The sequence below is a fragment of the Peromyscus eremicus genome, chromosome 3, assembly GCF_949786415.1.
Source record: "Peromyscus eremicus chromosome 3, PerEre_H2_v1, whole genome shotgun sequence".
Classification (NCBI taxonomy): Eukaryota; Metazoa; Chordata; class Mammalia; order Rodentia; family Cricetidae; genus Peromyscus; species Peromyscus eremicus.
The window spans coordinates 72,826,742-72,843,836 of NC_081418.1; the positions used below are offsets into that span (position 1 = coordinate 72,826,742).

Genomic DNA, 17,095 nt, shown 5'->3' on the forward strand with positions numbered 1-17,095 from the left:
ATTCTGGCCAGTGGTTGTGGGAAGTATTCAGAGGTAGTGGGAGTGACTAGTGGCCCAGAAGGTTAGCACAGTGGAAGTCCCTGCTACCGCCCCTGCTCTACTGTTCAGACTGAGAAAAGGGGAGTGAGGGTGAGAGATGAAGGACTTCCTCGTTGGTGCAGGATGCACTTCTGTGGCCGGAGATCAGACTTCCTGCTCTCTGATGTGTTGAACGGAATCACCATATTCTTACTGAGTGGGAACCACAGGATGCAGGGAGCCTTTTTTTTCAAGATTTATTTATTTTTTATGTACACAGTGTTCTGTCTGCATGTATGCTTCTTTTTAAGAGAAACTTCACTTTGTGCCTCCACAGTTATTTGTGTTACATGTAAATCCACAGGCAAGAGCAGTGGCCACACATCCTTCCTGGTCTCTTCAGTGTGTGACATTACAAAGAAAGGAATTATGGGAAGGAAGGCAGGCACCTGCCTTCCTGACGCCACCTTAAACCCTACCTGGGTACAACAGATACAACCACTTCACTGGTGTCGGTGCGTGTTAGGGTTTCTGTTGCTGTGCTGAAACACCATGACCAAAGCAACGTGGGGAGGGAAGGGCTTATTTGTCTTACACTTTCTGTATCGCTGTCCATCACTGAAGAAAGTCAGGACAGGAACTCAAACAGGGCAGGGACCTGGAGGCAGGAGCTGATGCAGAGGCCATTTGAGGGGGACCCTGCAGGTGTCAGGCAGGGAAGTGAACTACGGAGAGATGAGAATGAAAACTTGGTTCAGATTGACTTTGCCACCCTGGATCCAGACTCCAGGGAGTCTGATATTAGGCTGTCTATTCCCAACTAATTTAAACACAATGTAATCTGGGAAAAAAGTTTTTCTGGTATAATACAATCCCTGGTGCACAAGGAAGCATAATTACATAGAAACTTGATTCAGGGTACATGCCATTTTTTCCAAGAAGATGGTTCTAGAGATAGGCTACCTGTACTAGCTTAAAGACCTAAGGAAGGTTCTGGCCTCGTCTTGGTCATATAGATAGTGTAGAGGTCATTTGGGCTATTAGCCACTTCTGGTCCTGTTTGTGGGAGCTTGGGGGAGCCCCTGGCTATACAGATAATATAAGGGTCATTTAGACTATTAGGTGTCTCTAGTCCTGGTTGTGGGAGCTTGGGGAGTTCCTATCTGTAAGGGTCATTTAGATTGCTAGCCACCTTCCAGTCCTGGTTGTAGGAACTTTGTATGGCCTGGCCCAACAGATAATGCAGATCACCAGGCTATTAATCACTTCACAATTTTCTGGAAAAACAGGTTCTACATCCTTCCCTTTGAAAGAACAGCCCTGAGTGCTTAACATTCCTAGGTTCCCTGGAAATCTGTGGGCACAAAGACCTTCATGTTCCTAACAGCCATGGTGGAGGGGTGCTGTTTACAGGCTTGCTTCCCCATGGCTTGCTCAGCCTGCTTTCTTATAGAACCCAAGACCACCGTCCCAGGGATGGCACCACCCACCATGGGCTGGACCCTCTCCCATCATTCACTAATTAAGAAAATGCCTTATAGGTTTGTTTGCAACTAGATCTTATGGAGGTATTTTCTCAATTGAGGTTCCCTCCTCTCAGCTGACTTTAGCTTGTATCAAATTGACATAAAACTAGGTAGCACAATGCTGCTTCCAGGAAACATGGAAATCCCAATGAGAGACTGAGCAAGGAGCCAGAGAGCTAAGGAGACTCATGACAGGAAGCAGGAAGCCTGGGGGTGGGAGAACACAGAGGAATGAGGATGGTGTTTAACAATCCCACAGAATAAGTAAATAAACAAAAATAAAAAGACCCCAGAGAAAAGAAGTAATGGAGTTGTTTGCTTAGAGGATCCTCTTAATGTCTATGTATTTCAATTGGGCATTTGTTACGGGGTAAGCAAGGTCTTGGCTGTTCTGTAAGCCGCAGAGACCTGTACTGCTTCCTGCTGGGACCTGGAGAGAGGCAGCATGGAGATTATTCCTGGTCGCTAAGAAAGGCTGACAGCCAGTGGGTCAGAGGTGGCTCCTCTGCAGGTCTTTCCTGAGGACATCCTGTGTCTGTGCTGGCTTTGTCATTTTCTTCCTAGGTAGGGTAAGCACAGGGTCTTTTTGGGTTTGCTGGGTTCTGAACATCAGCTGGCCTGGGGAAGGAGGGAAGGAAGCGGCGGTCCTGGCCTGTGGAGGCTGGGAGGCCCGGGAGACTGTAACCCTAAGGAGACATCTGCTCCTTGTCACCACCTGGTGATGGGCACCAGGGGATTGAAGAACATACTAGCTGTTGTTTGCCCTTTTGGAAATGGTAGGAGTGCTGTTGGTTTTGAAGTAGTAGATTGACTTTCAGTCATGGCTGAGGCTGTGGGGCCCACTTCTTAGCTGGGTCTCCAGGATCCCTGAACTTTGTGGTTAACGAAATTCTCAGTGGGATCTGTGGAGTTGGAGACGGCACAGACCGCGGTGCCTCACACCCCTTTCTTTGCTTTCCACCATGTCAAGCGTATTTATTATTGACTGTTATTATCTCTACATTATAGACAGAGAATCCAAGGCTACATTTCCCAGGTCAAATGAAGTGGCAGAGCCAGGATTCTTTCGGGTGCTCTTAACGGCTGGGCCACACCTCCCTCGTCCACAACCAGGAGTCTACCTCAGGCTTTGAATCTAAAAGCCATGCTCCTAAGCTTGGTTCTTGCCTCAATGCTAGAACTTTGGAGTCTGAGGCAACAGGATCAGAAGTTTGAGGTCATCCTGGACTACATGGTGCTTTCGAGGCCATTCTGGGCTATATAGTGTTTCTAAATAAATCAGTAATAAATACAATAAGATGCAGGCTCCTAACTACACCATGCACACTATACTCTCATAAAATGCCTGTCTAGATACAAAGAACTTACTCCTCGGAGCCGCTGGAGAGCCAGTTGTCCCCAGGAATGTATCCATGTAGCTCAATGCTCCCGCTTCATTTTTACCAGAACTCCTGTGGGCTCCCTCATTGCAGTAGGATCCCAAACCTGCGTGCTCCTGTGCTGTGGAACAGCCATTTTTGTTTTGATTTTCACGCCTTTGTCAGTCTAGAAACAGGCAGGCTGGTTGTTTGGCAGCGTGTCTCGCTGTGGGTCTCTCTGACATTTCTTCAGAACTGTACGCGTTGAGCAGAATACCCTCCACCACCATTGATGGGCACTCATTTCTTCCCTTTTTTAGGTGGAACTTAGGCAAAACTTATAACATTGTGTTGGGATCTGGACAAGTCGTGCTGGGGATGGACATGGGTCTCAGAGAGATGTGCGTGGGAGAAAAGCGAACAGTGATCATTCCACCCCACCTGGGCTATGGAGAGGCCGGTGTAGGTAAGTGACGGTGTTCAGGAGTGCTGGGAAATTCCCGTTGGGCTTTTGGCACCGTAAGTAGAGCCATAGCAGGATTCTTCATGTTAAAACCGAAGGGTTGACGGGTTTTGTGGTTTTTGTTTTTTTTTTCTTTTTTAAGTTTTGAGCATTTTTTTTTTTTTAAAGACCCTGTGAATTTTGTTTAAAGACTCCTGTCACTGCCCTGTGACTGCCTTGGGAAAGATCAAGCTTCGGGCAAACATACCACTGGTCCGCAGGTTCATCTGCTAGGCCCGAGAGGAGGGCTTTGGGTGATCTGGGGTCAGGCTGCCTGCTTCTGTTGAACTGTTACCCGGGCCAGGTTGCGTGCTAAAGGCCATTGCTGTTCACTGCTCTGTAGCCTGTAAGTCAAGGAAGATGCTGTATGCTAGAGATTGCTTTTGAGTTCTGGGAAAGCCAGCTGCTGCACCCTTCAGGGGTGATGACATTTTTACTTTATTATTTCGTGATTCCAGAACACCCCTTTACGGTGTATTTTATATTGCTGACAGCTGGCGCCGAAGGGTGCCAGTTTGTAAAAGTGATTGGCATCCTGGGTTGATTTTCTTTTTCATAAAAACAAAAACTTTAAGAAAATATATCAAGTGCTGTCTGCTCCTCTCACTTATCCCAGGAGATGCTTCAGACAATTTGTGTGTGTCCTTTAAGACTTTCCTCAACGACGTATAATTATATTATACACTGTATGTAAAATATAATTTGCTGGAAGAGCTTGTGCTTGACATGCATGAGGCCCTGGATTTAATCTCCAACACCAAAAATAAAAACAAATTTCAAAAATATAATCTATAATTTTTAATAATTATAGTACTTATTTTTAATAGATACAGTACTTCCTTCGAGTCTTCTTGGCCTTGAATTGTGTATCATTTTCAGGCATTGTTATTGTCCTTAAAGTTCTGCTATTAAATTGATCCTAAAATTCTTTAATTGGGGTTGGGAGTGTATGTCTGTGATAGAGTGCTGGTTGGACATGTATGGGGCCCTGGCTTGATCTCCGGCACCTCAAAGGAGAAAAAGATTCTATAGGTTTTGTTTCCTACCAGTGGCTTACAGATGTTTTGTTTTCACCAAAAAATAAAGCGAGACATACTTTTTTCTCCTATAGTTTTTACTGTTTGGGTTTTCTGAAGCAGCATTTTACTATGTAGCCCAGGCTGGCCTCAAACTTTGAGTCTTCTTACCCCAGCCTGCTAAGAGCCAGGATTATAGGCATGGGCCGACATACCTGGCCCAAGAATTCCATGCTGTCTTTCATTTTCTATTCCACATAAACATAGAATTGATTCATTTATGTGTATGCATGTTTGTGTGGGTCACGTGTATTTGTGAGTGCATGTGTGTGTATGTGTGGGGCCAGAAGGCCATTCTGAGTGTCTTTTTTAGGTGCCATCCACCTTGGTGGTTGAAACAGGGTCTTGTACTAGCCTGGGACTTAAGTGAGCCAAGCTGGCTGGGCTCAGGAGTCTCCCTGTCTCTGCCTCTCCCCTGCTTCCTCAGTGCTAAGGTTATGAGTGTGTGCTACTGTGCCTTGCTTAAATGTTTTGTTTAACTTGCACTGACTGATTGATTGATTGATTGTGTGTATGTGTGCATGTGTATGTGTGGAGGTCAGAGGCCAATCTGTGGCATAAGTTTTCTCCTACCATGTTGGTCCTGGGAATCTTCTTACTCAGGTTTTGTGGGAGACACCTTTTTTGCTGAGCCATTTTGCCTGCCCATGCCTGACGTGGGTAATGGGAACGAAACCCAGGCTAACTTCCCAGCCTCTACATTTAGTTTGCATATAAACTGAGACGCAGGTTTCATGAAATGACACGCACCCTTCCTGTGTGGGATATTCAGGGATCTAGTTTATTTCATTCCTTTAAGAAAATATCTGGTCATCTTCCCTTAAGCTGATCTCATGCTTCTATGAGGGGGCACTGGGAATTAGTAGCCTCCTTGGGTGTGGCAGCTGGAGACTGGGGAGGGCGGCACACCTGGATGGTCCCAGCCACCGGCCTGTGGGTTAACGCCGTGTTCCACTTTGTTGAATAGATGGAGAGGTGCCTGGCAGTGCCGTCCTGGTGTTTGACATTGAACTGCTGGAACTCGTGGCTGGCCTTCCGGAGGGGTACATGTTCGTATGGAATGGCGAAGTGGCTCCCAACCTCTTTGAAGAAATCGACAAGGATGGCAATGGGGAAGTCCTCCTGGAGGAGGTAAATGGCGCTTGTCGGAGTTGTTCAGGGGCCTTCTCGGGGCAGGAGTCCATTCAGGGTGCCCAGGACAGAACTGGCTGTGCAGATCTCTTGTGATGGTGGGAACTAGCACATGTATGTACCAAGGGCTTTTACACACATTCCCACACACAGGAACAGAGCTCCTGAGAGATGGACGGATGTCTCAAACACACAGATCTGGATTTAGTTCCCAGTCACTGGGTGCTCACTGCAGGTCTGCCTGGACACATGTTCTCCAGCTCCACCCTCACAGCAGCCATGTGAAAGGCATGCTTATGTTTTAGAACAGTGGTTCTCAACCTGTAGCTTGCGACCCCTACAGAGTCTTCATATCAGAGATCCTGCATATCAGATATTTACATCCTGATTCATAGCAGTAGCAAAATTACAGTTGTTAAGTCTCAACAAAATAATCTTATGGTTGATTGTTATGTCACCACAACATGAGGAACTGTATTCAAGAGGCACAGCCTTAGGAAGGTTGAGAACCACTGGTTTAGAAGAACCTGCAGAGAAAGAAGTGGCCCATGGAAGGGACACAGCTTCATAGTGGAGTCTTTTGTGCTGTCATGGTGCATTGAGTTAGAGCTCATGGCCTACTCCGCCCGGCTCCCACGCTCTAGCCCTAACTCTGTCGTTCTCCAACATCGGCTTTTCCTGGACCTGGAACGTTCCTTTTATCTTTTGCTCCCTTTTCTTGTTGTTGTTTGTTTGTTTTATTATATGCATTCCTTTTTTATTTGTTCTTTTGTTTTTGAGATGAGGTTTTGCTCTGTAACTGAGGCTGGCCTTGACCTCATGGTCTTCCTGCCTCAGCCTCCTGAGTGCTGGAAATATAGGTATGAACCATTGTTCCTGGATTTATTTTGCTTTTATAAGATGGGTTCTTCCAAGTCAAGCTTTCCCTATTTGCAGATGACATGATAGTATACTTGAGCAACCCCAAAGATTCCACCAAGGAACTGATACAGCTTATAAACACCTTCAGCAACATAGCAGGATACAAGATCAACTCCAAAAAATCAGTAGCCCTCCTATATACAATGGACAAAAAAGCGGAGAAGGAAATCAGAGATACATCACCCTTTACTATAGCCACAAATGACATAAAATACCTTGGGGTAATACTAACCAAGCAAGTGAAGGACCTATATGACAAGAACTTTAAGTCCCTGAAAAAAGAAATTGAAGAAGATGTCAGAAAATGGAAAGATCTCCCATGCTCATGGATAGGCAGAACTAACATAGTAAAAATGGCAATCTTACCAAAAGCAATCTACAGATTCAATGCAATCCCCATCAAAATACCAACACAATTCTTCACAGACCTGGAAAGAATAATACTCAACTTCATATGGAAAAACAAAAAACCCAGGATAGCCAAAAGAATCCTGTACAATAAAACAACCTCTGGAGGCATCACGATCCCTGACTTCAAGCTGTACTATAGAGCTACAGTAATAAAAACAGCTTGGTACTGGCATAAAAACCGACATGTGGACCAATGGAATCGAATTGAAGACCCTGATATTAATCCGCACACCTATGAACAAATAATTTTTGACAAAGAAGCCAAAAGTGCACAATGGAAAAAAGAAAGCATCTTCAACAAATGGTGCTGGCAAAACTGGATATCAACATGTAGAAGGCTGCAAATAGATCCATATCTATCACCGTGCACAAAACTTAAGTCCAAGTGGATCAAGGACCTCAACATAAATCCAGCTACTCTGAACCTGCTAGAAGAGAAAGTAGGAAGTAGTCTTGAACACATTGGCATAGGAGACCACTTTCTAAATAGAACACCAGTAGCACAGACACTGAGAGAAACAATCAATCAGTGGGACCTCTTGAAACTGAGAAGCTTTTGTAGGGCAAAGGAAACGGTCAACAAAGCAAAGCGACAGCCTACAGAATGGGAAAAGATCTTCACCAATCCCACATCTGACAGAGGACTGATATCCAGAATATATAAGGAACTCAAGAAATTAGACATCAAAATGCCCAACAGTCCAATTAAGAAATGGGCTATAGAACTAAACAGAGAATTCTCAACAGAGGAAACTCAAATGGCTGAAAGACATTTAAGGAATTGCTCAACATCCCTAATCATCAGGGAAATGCAAATCAAAACAACTCTGAGATACCACCTTACGCCTGTCAGAATGGCTAAGATCAAAAACACTGAAGACACCTTATGCTGGAGAGGATGTGGAGCTAGGGGAACTCTCCTCCACTGCTGGTGGGAATGCAAGCTTGTACAACCACTTTGGAAATCAATATGGCGATTTCTTAGAAAATTGGGAATCCATCTCCCCCAAGATCCAGCTATACCACTCTTGGGCATATACCCAAGGAATGCTCAACCACACCACAAGAGCACTTGTTCAGCTATGTTCATATCAGCGTTGTTTGTAATAGCCAGAACATGGAAACAACCTAGATGCCCTTCAACTGAAGAATGGATAAACAAAATGTGGTACATATACACAATGGAATACTACTCAGCAGAGAAAAACAATGACATCATGAGGTTTGCAGACAAATGGATGGATCTAGAAAAAATCATCCTGAGTGAGGTATCCCAGACTCAGAAAGACAAACATGGTATGTACTCACTCATAACAGGATACTAGATGTGGAACAAGGATGACTGGACTGCTACTCACATCACCAGGCAGGCTACCTGGAAAACAGGACCCCAAGAAAGACACAGGGATCGCCCAACGACAGAGAAATGGAATGAGATCTACATGAACAGCCTGGACATGAGTGGGGGTAGTGAAGGGCGAGGGTCGAGGGAAAGAGAGCTTGGGTGAGTGGGAGATCCCAGCTGGATCAAAAACAGAGAGGGAGAACAAGGAATAGGAGACCATGGTAAATGAAGACCACATGAGAATAGGAAGAAACAAAGTGCTAGAGAGGCCCACAGAAATCCACAAAGATACCCCCACAACAGACTGCTGGCAATGGTCGAGTGACAATCCGAACTGACCTACTCTGGTGATGGGATGGCCAAACACCCTAATTGTCGTGCTAGAAACCTCATCCAACTACTGATGGACCTGGAGGCAGAGATCCATGACTAGGCCCCAGGTGGATCTCTGGGAGTCCAATTAGCGAGAATGAGGAGGGTTTATATGAGAGAGAATTGTTGAGACCAAGGTCGGATAAAGCACAGAGACAAATAGCCAAACAAACGGAAACACATGAAATATGAACCAATGGCTGAGGGGTCACCAACTGGATCAGGCCCTCTGAGTGGGTGAGACAGTTGATTGGCCTGATCTGTTTGGGAGGCATCCAGGCAGTGGGACCGGGTCCTGTGCTCATTGCATGAGTTGGCTGTTTGAAACCTGGGGCCTATGCAGGGTCCCTTGGCTCAGCATGGGAGGAGGGGACTGGACCTACCTGGACTGAGTCCACCAGGTTGATCTCAGTCTGTGGGGAAGGCTTTGCCCTGGAGGAGATTGGAATGGGGGGCGGGCTGGGGGGAAGGTGAGGGGGGCGGGAGGGGGGAGAACAAGGGAATCTGTGGCTGATATGTAGAACTGAATTGTATTGCAAAATAAAAATTAAAAAAAAAAAAAAAAAAAAAAAAAAAGATGGGTTCTTCCTCTCTTGCCTAGGCTAGCCCTGGATTCTTGAGTTCAAACTATCTTCCTTCTAAGTAGTGGGGACTTGAATTTTCCACGGTGATCAGCTTTTCATTCTTTATTTTCATTTTATGTGTATGGATGTTTTGCCTGCATGTGTGTCTGTAGCACATGCATGCGGGCTAGAGAGGGTATCAGATCCCCTGGGATTGGAGTTACAGGTGGTTGTGAGCCACCATGTGGGTGCTGGAAGTCAAATCCAGGTCCTCTAAAAGAGTAGCCAGTGCTCTGAAGCACTGAGTCATCTCTCCTGCCCCATCCATTCTTTTTTTAAAGCCACACTTGTTAAGCCTTTGTACCTCCAGGCCACGGGCCGTGCTCCTGCCTCTTGAGCATGTGCTGATGTGCACTCCTGCAGGACCCTCTTTTGCTCCCATCAAGCCTACTTGTTGGCATTTCCTTCTCAGACCTCTTCTCTGCTGTGTCTTCCTGTGGGAGGGTGTCAGGCTAGACCCTGGACTATGTTCATTCTTCTCTCTGCCTTCCTCCTGTCCTGGTGCTACCATGTCCCTTGGCTTCATGTCCTGCTTAAGTCTTCCAGACTTGGAGCTTCAGCCCTGGCTTATCTCCCCACTTCGCAGTCATATATCCAACTTCCTGCTGTACTTCTTCATTTATTGAACCTCGATCCTTGTCCTAAGCCCACCCTAAGCCTGCCTCACCCCGAGCTCCATGACAGTCACTCACAGCTCCTTCCTTCTGAGGACTGCAGAGGCCCATCTCCAAGGCTGTCAGGGCCCTCTCCATCTGCTGGCTGCCACCTCCTCACCAGCTACTCTCTGTGTTTGTGGTCCAGCATATGTTCTGAGAACCCACCAGGCAGGCTTCCTCCCGGGGCCTCTGAACCAACTAACTGCTCTCTGTGCTTAGAACAGACTCATCCCAGACAACTATTTGGCTCGTTCCCCGACTTCCGTTAAGTCTTTGCACAAGTCTCCCTAACTTCAGAGGTTCTACCCTGACCACCAAATTCACTGCTTCAGCTCACTCTCCCTGCTTAACCTTCCCTTGCTTTCTCTCTCCACCCTCCTTTTGTAAGTTAAAGTGTAATTTACTTATTATATTCATGTAGAATATTAATAGAATCACAAGGGCAGTTCTGTTTATGACGTGTCCTGTGAATTTAGAACGGTGCTTGGCACATGGTAGATGCTGGTAGGGTTTTATTGTGAACGAGTGAACGTGTGGATACAGCACATCCACTGTTTTTGGAGAGGTCAGCCTCGGGTGGGAAGCTAACACTGTTCAGGTGCCTGAAGCTGGATACCTGGATCCTAAGGACTTGAGGTCCTTTAGGTAAGGGATTTAAAACAGTTAAATATTATCTTTATTTTTTAAATTATGTGTATGTGTGTGGGGGGATAGGTGTATGTACGTAACAGGTGCCAGAGGAGCCCAGAAGAGAGCATCAGATCCCGTGGGGCTGGAGTTCCAGGTGGTTGTGAACGACCCAACATGGGTGCTGGGAACTAAGTGCTCTTAACTGCGGAGCCATCTCTGTAGTCCCTAGTCCAGGGACTTTCACCCGCATCTCGGGGAGGAATCCCAGGTCATGTAGCCGTCAAAAACAACTTGGTTTGGAAACACAGACTCTTATTTCACAGTCCCCCCGCTTTAATGCCACAACAGTCCAGGCTTGGTTGTGTATTCTCAGCTCTGCCATTTCTCACGTGTGTCCTGTCTCCTTTCCAGTTCTCAGAGTACATTCATGCCCAAGTGGCCTCAGGCAAAGGGAAGCTGGCTCCCGGCTTTAATGCTGAAATGATTGTGAAGAACATGTTCACCAACCAGGACCGGAATGGAGACGGGAAGGTCATGGCCGAGGAATTTAAACTCAAGGACCAGGAAGCCAAACATGATGAACTGTAAGCCTGACGTGAACCAGTTTGTGCCAAGAAGTGCATGACACCAAGTGACCTGTCATGGCAGAGCATGCTGTCAAGGTGTGAAGGTTTCTAGGAAGGTATGACGTTAGCAAGTAGTAGGTGGGCCGTGTAGTACCTGGTGCATACATTGGGGTGGGTTGATGTCTGTGGTGAGAACTTGGGCAGATTTCAAGTGATAGTAAATAGAATCTGTGCAGAGGGCCTTGACATTGGGGAAGTCTACGCTGCCAGACTGTGTTTATGGGTCTTCTGGGAAGTTGTGTTACTAAAGGAACATTATTTCATAGAAGACATAGCTGTTATTGGAGGAAACAGAAGTGCCAGGTGTCTACCTAAAGAGAATTATTATTTTTTTTAATCTTGCTGGTGTCTTAAAAAAGGGTTCACTACATGGGCAGCAAGAGAGCATAAATGCTCCTGCAAGGTTCCCTGACAGCAGCCAGTGCTCTTAGTGCCCTGCACAAGCTCTGGTGATACCAGGCCCTGTGCACCACCCCTACAAATCCCCATTTCATGCTTTTCCAGTTCACGCCCTACACTGGCCGCTCTCTACTTGGTAGTGTAACTTGAAGGTTTAACAGGAGCTTCCTGGATAGGAAAATACACAGACCAGGTGGACGAGTAGAGGATTTGGCCTGTATTGGCTCTGTAGGAGTCTGTGCTTGGCTCCTCCTTATCTTTGTGACACCGTCCTGTAGGGCTCTCTCTCCACTGTGCATTCCTTCGGTTAGATAGATCCATGTAGGGCTGACGCTGGGTCTCACTGCTCAGCCAACAGAAAATCCTACTGTGACTAAAGTGGATGTGTTATCCCAACAAATGAAGATGACATTTTTCTGCCACTCATTTGTGTCTTGGAGGGCAATTTGAGGTCTCCTGCTGTAGCAAAGTACTAACATTGTTCAGGCCAGACCGTTCCCACGCCATGTGGTAGCCATGTTCCTGCCTTATGTCCTGTTCCCAAGTGGTGTTGGCACTTACCCTGAAGTAATCAAGGTTTTTCCTTTTGAAATGGCTTTTTGAACAAATTGAAACTGTTTTGTACTGGCCCTGAGATTGTTCATGCAAATGCTGTGCACTTGTTCAACGGAATTAATGTTGGAAACCTGACTTTTTTCCTGATATAAAATGTTGAATCTTATCATCTGGCTTTGTGGTGTTTTATTTGAAAATGGAGAGGATTTTATGAGAATGTAGTCTGTGATCAGTCCAACCCCCTTGACAAAAACCGACAGGACAGCATTGCCTTTTTTACAGAGCACTGTGTGGGACACCGGGACATCTATGGTGTGTGTGTGTGTGTGTGTCCTGACAGGAAACACACTAGATAAACTCTTGAAAGGACTGTTTACAGGTGTGTGGGCAGGGCCCAGGGGAGCAGAAAATGGTGAGATACTGTGAAGATAGGTTGCTTAGCAACAGCTGGAGTCTGTTTGCCACTCCTGGGCCTGGAGGTTAAAAGGTGAATCAAGTGAAGAATGAGAGGCATCATCTCTTCTCACCCTCCTGTCTAGTGCCTGCCCTTGGCTCCCATCAGGCGAACCCGTACATAAGCCAGAAGGAGAGGACCTCAGGGACTGGGTTTCTCAAAGGTGGGCCTCATGGAGTGGGCAATTTGTGAAGAGTGAAGTTTGGGGCGATGACTCAGTTGGCAAGGTTCTTGCCATGCAAGAGAGTCCGAGTTTGATTCCGAGAACCCACATGAAATAGCTGGGCGTGGTGGTGAGTGCTAACAGTCGCAGTGCTGAGGTGGTGAAGCAGAACCGCCTGGAGTTTGAGGCCATCCTGGGTTACAGGGTGGGTAGTACCAGGCTAGGGAAGGTCACATAGCAAGACCCCCTCTAACCCATCTAAAGAGATAGGGGGCGATTTTATTGGCTGGCCTGTCTGAAGGACTGTAACCCTGAGCACTCACCGGCTCTTGCGCTGGCCACTACTTTACTGTTTTAGGCTTCCTGGCACAGGTATTTAAAGTCCTTTCCCCTTGGCTCTCCCAAGGAACTTGGGTCCTTTCATTTAATAAGGAGAGTGCTTATATTGCTCATATTTAAAATGCTGGTAAACTGCCTAGGCTCAGTGTGCTGGGCTCTGCTGACTCTCTATGAGAGACCTCGATTTGGGGGATGTGGGGATGCAGGGTGGCTTGGGAAAGAAGGCTGGAGGGTGGGAGGAGGGAGGAGGGGGGTCTGTGGATAGCATGAGGAGTAGAAAATTTCTTAATAAAGAAAAATAAAATAAAAAAACAATTGTGTACGAAATAAAGAGGAAAATTTCAAATTATAACAAAAAAAATAAAATAAAATGCTGGTAAAGTTCATTTTTTTTTTTTTTTTTGAGACTGGGGTTTTATGTCTCTAGTCTATTACCAAACTCTTGTACTCAAGTGATCCTTTTACCCCAGCTTCCAGAATAGTTGGGATAACAGACATCCACCATCACACTTGGTTTAGCTTGGATTTTATTTATTTAAATTCATGAGTCTCTAGACTAGGCTGGTCTTCAGTATCTCATGCAGCCGAGGGCTGGGATTACAGGTATGTGCCATCACATGCAGTTAATGCAATGCTGCATATTGAACCCAGAGTCTCTCATCTTCCCAAGTGCTGGATTACAGGCATGTGCTGTCACATCTGGTTTGGTGGGAAGCCTATAGGCCTTGGGAGCTTGTCCTTCAAGAAGACTGGAATTCCTTTATTTCCTAGCTACAAGGAGTAAGTTTTGCTTTGTTATGTATTCCTGCCTCTAGGGCCTACCATTTCTTCCTTTTTTTTTTTTAAATAAAATATTTTTTTAAATAATGTAATTCTTTACTGATTCTTTGGAAATTTCACGTCATGCACCCCAATCCCACTCACCTCCAAGTCCCTCCATATCCTCCCCTCACCCCTGCAGCACTCCCCAATTAATTAAAAACAAAAACAAAAACAATGCCTCAATTCTCTGTCTCTCCAAGCCTCTTCATTCATCCTAGTGGCACTGGGTGCTGTGGTTTGTCCACTCAGCCCCACCCACATATTTATTGCAGCGAGTCATTGTTGTGGTTCAAGGCCTCAGGCACACCATCACCACCGGACCCTCACTGAAACTCCTTTAGGATATACTGCTGTTGCCCCGGGACATGGAGATCATGTGGTTAGGGTTCCAGAGGACCAGTCCCTGCCTGCACTGCAGGTCATAGATGAGGTAGATGTCAGGGTGGGCCAATCCAAGGCCCAGGATGTGGGTCTGCGTGGTAGCTGAGCTGGTCAGTCGGGGCCCCTGGGGCCACCTACCTCCAGTGAGGGGCAGAGCCAGCTCTTCCGCTGCGGTGTCCAGCGAGACGCAGGGTATGGTTCTACCTTTTCACAGGCCCAGAGGACGAAGAATTTTGAGCCCAAATGAACTTTTCGCCTTCATTATCTAATTGTTTGTATTGATGGGAAAGCTGATTGCACAATGTAATGAACAGCCAAATTTATAGTTTCTGTTGGAAGGTCTCCTTTGTGTTTGGTATCTTACGCAACTCAGAGACTCTATGGAGCATTGAAGGTATGGTTCCATTTTCAAATGCTTCTGTGATCCTATTCCATTCCCAGGGTTCTTTATGCCCATTTGCAGATATGAGGCTCCTCTATTCATTCACCTTGCATAGTTCTTCAGCAATTTGAACTTCATTTCCTAAGACTGACTTCCTGTTTTGTCTTCTTTGAGTTGCTTGAACATAGCTGTAACCATTCTTTTCAATTCTGTCTGGGAGTTCCAGGTCATTTTCATTAGGGGTCATTATTATGGAACTTGTATTTTTGGAGATATGTGTACTTTCTGCATGTGTGGGTCGTTTTTTGTACGTTGTTGAGGTCTGTGCATTTGAAGCTAAGTTTGGTGGTTGAGTGTTTCCTTTCTTTTTTTGTTCAGGTCACCTTCTTTCAACAGAGGTGTATGCAGTGTTTCGTAGCATGGTGAGGCTTGTGATTTCCTGGTGGGATTCAGGGATACAGTCTCTAGTTCAGGTCCTGGGTCTTCTGCTGGTCAACTAGTCAAGTTCCCACAGTAGCTAGGTCAAGGAGGTTGAAACAAGTTTTCCCAGGTAGTATGGACTGGTCATGGGTCTCAAGCCTGGAGAGGACAACTGGAGGGTCATATGGTGGGCGTGGCTCCCAGTGAGGGAGGAGACTGGGTCTCAAGACCACAGTTGGTGGCTGGACTTGCTGGTGGAGAATGGGCTGGGGACTGGTTAAGACCCAAAGGAAGTGAGAGAGGCTGGGGGAGGGGGCATGTGTTCCCTATCAAGCCGCTGAGGGCTTGGGCAACCTAGATGGAGGAGGGTCCTGAAGAAGACAACTACAAACGGAATCTTCTTGGGTCTCAGGACAACTTGGAACAGATGGCTCATCTAGCACATTTAATTACTGTGAACCATTCACCTTTTATCTCCATGGCTGTAGCTGCACAACTTACCATAATTTGTTTTAGATCCTGCACCCAAAAGGTTTTCTCAGGTTAACCTGCACCTACCAATTCACTATCCATGTGCCAGCATTTTGATGGGGTGCTTGGCAGAGATCTGTGCCTCACCTTTGCAGAAAAAAAAAAAAAAAAGCCCATTTGCTTTTCTTCTTCTTTTTTTTTTTTTTCCTATTCTTTTTGAGACAGGGTCTTGCTGTGTGGCTTTGAACTCATGATTCTCCTGCTTCATCCCAAGTTCTGAGGTTATAGGCATGTACCACTGTACCCAGCCCCAACTTCTGGTTTAAAAAGCCCTGCAGTTTTACCTACATCTGATGCTGTTCTTTCTTTTGAACATACTGTTGTGTGTTCTCAGTCCTCTGACCACTAAACTTTCTCCTGTAACATCTCCGCACACCCATCTCCTTCCTTGGAGAGCTGCTTCCTCCCTTAACTCTTACAGCTGGCATCTGCCTCCCCATAGGCTTCCGCTTCACTATCACCCCGTCAAAGAAGTGCTGATTCACATTATTGTGATCTATGTGACATGTACACGTACACATCATGTGTGTGGGAGAGAGGGGATGGGGTATGTCTGGGCACATAGCCTGTATATGGAGGACAGAAGACAACATGTGGTAGTTACTTCTCTACTCCTAGCCTGTGGGTTTCAGGAGTGAACTCAGGTTGTCAGACCAGGTGACAAGTGTCTTTACCTGCTGAGCTATCTCCTCAGCTCCCATAACTCTTGATGGCTACATGAAGAAAACTGAACTCTGAAAACCAAACTTGAATGCAAATACCCTGAGCTTCAGGAGTAATCAGGTAGCAGTGAGATGTGATGGGTTACAAGCCTGTGGTAGCAGGACTTTGGAGAGTACCAGTTCTCAGGATGGCCACGTTACAGCTGACAGAACCTGACTAAGCGGGGGCTGCACCCTGCTTAGAATGCAGATCTTGGGATCAGAATGTTCCAGTGATAGAGTACTTTCCTATCCCGTGCAAAAGCCCTGGGTTTGATCCCTAGCACTTAAGAAAAAAAGAATGTAGATCTTATCTTCCTTTTTTGACACAAAGTTATTGTGTAGCCTAAGCTGACCTCAAACTTATGTTACTCCTCTCTCAGGCTCTGAGCACACATTGTATGTACCCATTCCCATGTCTGCCCCATTAACTTCAGTATTCTTTACAGGCAATGTATGTTATTTATGGGAACATAGGATAAAGCCCTTTGTAAACAGCCAGTAGGAGAAGCTGTGGGGAGTGGAGGAAACTCCAAATGAAAGTGGAAGGAGTGGATGAAGTCCTGAGTGAATGTCTATTATTGACAAGGACCCCAATGCCCCAGACCCATGGGAACTGGTAAAGTCTTCTCTGGTTGGAGTGCAAACTGACAGTTTATGGCATCAACTGCATCTTCCTCCTCCTGGATGTTTACAGCCAGAGACTGCTCCCCTACAGACACCTCCTACTGAGACTCGCTAGTTCCTCTTCCC

The 17,095-nt window shown here is 46.1% G+C and overlaps 1 protein-coding gene across 1 annotated transcript in view; it reads left to right on the forward strand.

The window, feature by feature from the left end:
* The window catches only part of Fkbp9 (FKBP prolyl isomerase 9), a 51,313-nt gene extending 39,524 nt beyond the window's left edge, over positions 1-11,789 (forward strand). The window contains exons 8-10 of the mRNA XM_059257888.1: positions 3,223-3,368; positions 5,448-5,611; positions 10,981-11,789. Of these exons, the coding sequence (XP_059113871.1) occupies positions 3,223-3,368; positions 5,448-5,611; positions 10,981-11,157 (487 nt within the window). The 3' untranslated portion in view covers positions 11,158-11,789. The remainder of the gene's footprint in view (positions 1-3,222; positions 3,369-5,447; positions 5,612-10,980) is intronic.
* The last annotated feature ends 5,306 nt before the right edge of the window (positions 11,790-17,095 follow it).